General features: G+C 43.9%; 1 protein-coding gene and 1 long non-coding RNA gene across 3 annotated transcripts in view; one reads left to right on the top strand and one right to left on the bottom strand.

Moving 5' to 3' along the window:
* Nucleotides 1-1,387: 1,387 nt before the first annotated feature.
* Nucleotides 1,388-5,077, bottom strand: part of LOC106940285 (uncharacterized) — an 18,400-nt gene continuing 14,710 nt past the window's right edge. The window contains exon 3 of the long non-coding RNA XR_001423046.1: nucleotides 1,388-1,595. This is a non-coding gene — a long non-coding RNA (uncharacterized LOC106940285). The remainder of the gene's footprint in view (nucleotides 1,596-5,077) is intronic.
* The window catches only part of radil2a (Ras association and DIL domains 2a), a 28,300-nt gene continuing 24,817 nt past the window's right edge, over nucleotides 1,595-5,077 (top strand). For both annotated transcript variants that reach the window (XM_015022989.1, XM_015022990.1), the window contains exons 1-3: nucleotides 1,595-1,899; nucleotides 3,746-4,072; nucleotides 4,348-4,583. In XM_015022989.1, coding sequence (XP_014878475.1) covers nucleotides 1,772-1,899; nucleotides 3,746-4,072; nucleotides 4,348-4,583 — 691 coding nt within the window. In that variant the 5' untranslated portion in view covers nucleotides 1,595-1,771. The remainder of the gene's footprint in view (nucleotides 1,900-3,745; nucleotides 4,073-4,347; nucleotides 4,584-5,077) is intronic.

Raw genomic sequence — 5,077 nt, 5'->3', positions numbered from 1 at the left:
CGGTACAGATCGGTACAGATCGGTTCAGATCGGTTCAGATCGGTGCAGATCAGTGCAGATTGGTACAGCACATGCTTCACTGCAGACGCTGCACCGATCCGCCTGTTGATCTCCTGCTCCATTTTTCCCTCATTGGTGAAAAAGATCCTGAGATACTTGAGCTCCTCCACTTGGGGCAAGACATCCTCCCTGACCCAGAGAAGGCACTCTATACTTTTCTGGCTCATTTATTTATGCATTTATTTCTATAGCTATGAATTTTTATTTTATTTATTGAGATGATAAAAGAAAGAACCTTGAACACATTGATCAACAGGTTCTGCATCTCATTCAACACTCTCTCTCTTGGTTTTCTCATCCAGGGTTTCAGACACACACAGAGACACACACACAAATAATACACATGCACAATAAAGTACAGGTGGTAATGTTACCTAGTTGGTTAGATAACTAGCTAACTTTGAAGAAGACTAATATGTTGATTTGTGACAATAACGCTCACAGTACTCATGACTGACACAAACACATTTGTGAGATAAAAAATAAAGATAATACTTAGAGTTCTTGCTGTGTAAAATAATATTATTCAGGGGTGACACTTAGGTCTCAGTGTGTTTGGTTCACAAAAAAATGTTTTCCTGACAGTCACAGTTGGTAAGAAACAAAGATTCCCATTAAATTCCATAGGAAATGAATGCGGGTCATTTTGGACCCACTCACGGAAGAATGGGGTAGTGACATAAAACATGCTATTTCTTAAAATGTATAAGAGGTAAATTAAAAATTTGAATTGCATGATATCAGTAACATGTTTCTTGAGGAATACCTGGAATATGAAGTGATTAAAACTTTTCATTACAAAGATACTGCAAAAAGATTACCTCAACCGGTCAAAAAGGACCCACTTAACTTGTACATTTATGACAGTCTGGGTGTTAACCTGAAATCTGCTGCAGCAGCAGACAGTCTTACTGTTTAGAGAATAAAGAAATGGAACAAGCTGATTATTAGTTTCCATGTTCAAACTAATCTACCACTTCAGCTTTTGTGGCATCTGGGTTAACTTAGATCATCTTCATTTCAATACATATTTTATGCTTGTAGGATATGGACTCAAGTCTTGTTGACTAAATGCACAAATTTGATACTTTTATTTTTATTTGTAAAATTACATGTTCAAGTCTGGCCATTAAATGTTAATTTAGCTTGCCATATACACGAGAGCGCGTGAGTTAGCCCCGCCTCCTGGTGCTCGTGACGTCAGTGAGGAAGCTCGCGCTCCAGCGGCGGCAGGTTGATCCATCCAGTCCGCTCAGTCAGCGCTCCGTGTTGGACATAACGGCTGCCAACGTGACCCGGGATGGAACTTCACTGCTTTCCCAGAAACTTTTTCCCGCAAACGGACTGCCGGTTTACTGCATTTTGGATCCCAATGTCGACGAATTTTAATGTAAACTTCTGAAACTTCTCCGGGTTTCCTTCTTTCCCGTGAAGGAATGTGAACTTACGGTTGGAAACGGTTCGGATAACGGTCTGTGTAACGGAAGCACGAGCGTCTGTTGGAGCGGTTTTTCTGCTTCTTTTTACGTCTTCTTCTGGGGAAAAAGGTTTGTCTTGTGGATTAAACTTTTTTGAGCTTTTCTAATCCGGAAAAGTTCCCGTCTCCCGCCGCTAGCTGTAGCGGGGCAGCGGAGGGAGAATGCGAACCTCTGCCCACGTCGGCTGTCTCGGTGGTTCCGTCGTGTTTCTGTAGACAAACTGAAGTCAAACGATGATTTCTGAGGAGAGAAGCAGCCACGTAAATAAACAAACCCTCAACTTCCCCGTGGGTTTGCTCATCCGCTCTCCCAAAAGGCGCCTGGCCAAACTGGGGAGGAAACCCAGCAATGGATCTGTCCAGTAAGTTCAGTAATTTACAAATATTTACTTTTAGCATTAGATTTAACTGTGTTGTGGCCATATGGTTACAGAAAACAGCTGCGTGGACTGATTGGCATCATGAAATAATTGATTTTAACTCATAAAATAAGAGAGTTCCACCTCACAGTCCCCCAAAGTAACTTGTATAAGTTTTTAACTCTTTAATTCTGACACATGCAAATTTTAATGTTGTACAAAGTTAACCTGACTACATCAGTTCTCAGATATTGATTTAATTTATGAGATAACTTTTATCAAGTTATTGCCTCCTGTAGATAATAATAATTGGTTATCTTCCATCAAGTGTTTGGAAAACTTGAAATCAGTCTTTTACATCATTGTGAAGAAATGCTGATGCTCCTTTTTGCAGAAATGCTTCAATCAATCCGCATTTAAAGGATTTTGAGCATAATTGTCTGTTTCCTTCAAGTCGTGGCTTCATTTGTTGCATTTGGATCTTGCGGTCTGGCCTACCTCATGTTGTCAGACCAGTTCTGTTTCAGGGGTTTGTTGATTCTTCTCATTTTGCAGTAATCAGGGTGTGTTCAGTGAGACTGAACTGAAAAATGTGTCATATTTTCAACCCCATAATGTAACGAGGGGAAGTATTTATTTTTCACATAGGGCCAGGTTGGATAACTGTTTTTTCTTTAATAAAGTCCTTTAAAAATACTTTTAGAGTACAGTCAGCTGGTAATGTTTGTGAAATCATGATGGTGTCTGGATTTAAAGTCATTTTCTGCCTTTCAGCATTGTTCTGGTGTTTCAATGCCTCTTTTAACAGTTTAGGAGGAGATGAAACTTATTTAAACCCTTTACTAGACTCCTGGGTGCACACTGGGCGGGTTGTGTGTTTTTACAGAGCAACCCGCCCAGACTGGGAACGCAGGATTCCTTTGTAATCTGGAAAACCAAGACACGTGATTGAAGTCATTTCCAGGTCTGGAAAAATGTGGATAAAGAATAAAAATATCCTAAATTCTCCCACAATGGAAAAATTCTGATGCAACATCAGCAAAGTGGCAATCAAAGCAAAGTAGATCTACAGAAAGGCTGCCGATCAATCTGGCCTTTCATTTTTTAAGATTAAATTTTTGGGACATTGATATTTTTGTCCAAAGCGTTTATTGGGTTTCCGTAGTTCAGAGTGATGTCAGCACGGCCCGCGCCGCCATCTTGTTTTGTGTTTACTGCTTGATTTATTTGGAGTATTTGGGCCAGGCTGAGATTGTTTTTAATTACAAGAATAAAAACATACAATAGTCCAAATATCACCGGAGTAAAATTGCAATATTAGGAGAATGAATTCGTAACTTTATGAGAACTCTGACATAAAAAATAAGAAAAAATGAGAAATGTTGATCATCTTGTGAACTTCTACTTTGGTTTAAGTTTTACAGATAGAAAATACTTTTAACACAGCAGCATCAAGTCATTACAATAAGCAGAGCTTTGAAACGATCAGGCAAACGACTGAGCTGCTCATGTCAGATCACGATAACTATCAAGACCTTTTTCTCGTTAAAATGATTTATATCTTGTAATTTTTAGATGTTTTTTCTGGTCAGATTGAGTCTTTATTCTCCTAATTTTATGGCTATATTCTCTTAATTAAACTAAAATTAAACAGAATAAAGACTAAAATAAAACCCTGTTCAGTAAGGCCAGTTTCAAAGTAAATCCCATGCGGTTATTATAAATAGCTGCTGGCATCCAAAGGACTCAGAGACATTATTAGATATTGTTTGGTAGAAGCAGAGAGTTTGTTGAAGCATAAACAGAAACGTTTGAAGGCTCTGCAGCCTGACTCTGCTCCTCCGCTCAGGTCCAACAAGTCGGACGGCGCCGTCCGCTCCGCAGAGAGCGTCGGCGTCCGGCAGCCGGCCAAGAGCAAGATCCGGCGTCACAACAACCGGCTGTCCACGGTTTTCAACTACAGCCCCAACCTGCGGGAGGCAAGCCGGCGGGGCCCGACCCAGGGCGGTCCTGACCCCCAGGCCGCCGACGACCCCGCCGAGCTCTCCAGCCAGCGCTCCATCCCGGGGATCCTGAAGATCTTCGGCAGCGACATCTGCCAGGGAGCCCACTACAAGAGCGTGCTGGCCACCAGCCACTCCAGCGCCAGGGAGCTGGTGAGGGAGGCCCTGGAGAGGTGAGAGCGCCCCCTACAGCCCGGCCCTGGAAGCCGATCGCCTCTCAATGTTCATGAAATAAAATATACTAATGAGTCTTCCAATTTTCACTTTAAGATAGGAAATCAATATTTACAGTTTGAAGAAAACATCCAGTGCTTAGCAAAAGTATTCATAGTAGAGCTGCAGCTGACAATTATTTTAGTAATCGATTATTCTGATTAATCATTGGATAAATGGCAATCACACTAAAACCTGATTAATACAACATGACAGCCATGCTCCTATCGCACAGGTACTGTCTGGAGAAAGAGGACGCCACCGACTACGTGCTCTGCGACGTGATTGGTCAGACGGGGGCCGATCACGAGTGGAGGAGGGAGTGCTTCCGGGTGGTGGGGGCCAACGAGAGGCCCCTGCTTCTGCAGGCGCTCTGGAAGCCCAAGGAGGGCTTCTTCAGGCGCTTCGAGATCCAGCACCGCTCCACCGTGGAGCAGCAGAGCCTGAAGCACCGAGACACCATCACGGCAGGTAACCCCCACCCCATACCGACAGGTAACCCCATACAGACAGGTAACCCCGCCCGTGTACCGACAGGTAACCCCATACAGACAGGTAACCCCCACCCCGTACCGACAGGTAACCCCATACAGACAGGTAACCCCATACAGACAGGTAACCCCGCCCGTGTACCGACAGGTAACCCCATACAGACAGGTAACCCCATGCAGACAGGTAACCCCCGACCCCTTACCGACAGGTAACCCCATGCAGACAGGTAATCCCCACCCTGTACCGACAGGTAACCCCATACAGACAGGTAACCCCATACAGACAGGTAACCCCGCCCGTGTACCGACAGGTAACCCCATACAGACAGGTAACCCCCACCCCGTACCGACAGGTAACCCCATACCGACAGGTAACCCCCACCCCATACAGACAGGTAACCCTATACAGACAGGTAACCCCCACCCCATACTGACAGGTAACCCCATACAGACAGGTAACCCCCACCCCATACT

This window comes from Poecilia latipinna, unplaced genomic scaffold (genome assembly GCF_001443285.1).
Source record: "Poecilia latipinna isolate Pla-1442-1.1 unplaced genomic scaffold, P_latipinna-1.0 Scaffold3161, whole genome shotgun sequence".
In the NCBI taxonomy this organism is placed as follows: Eukaryota; Metazoa; Chordata; class Actinopteri; order Cyprinodontiformes; family Poeciliidae; genus Poecilia; species Poecilia latipinna.
Note: the sequence above shows the minus strand (reverse complement) of the source record. Positions and strands in the feature narration are given on the sequence as shown.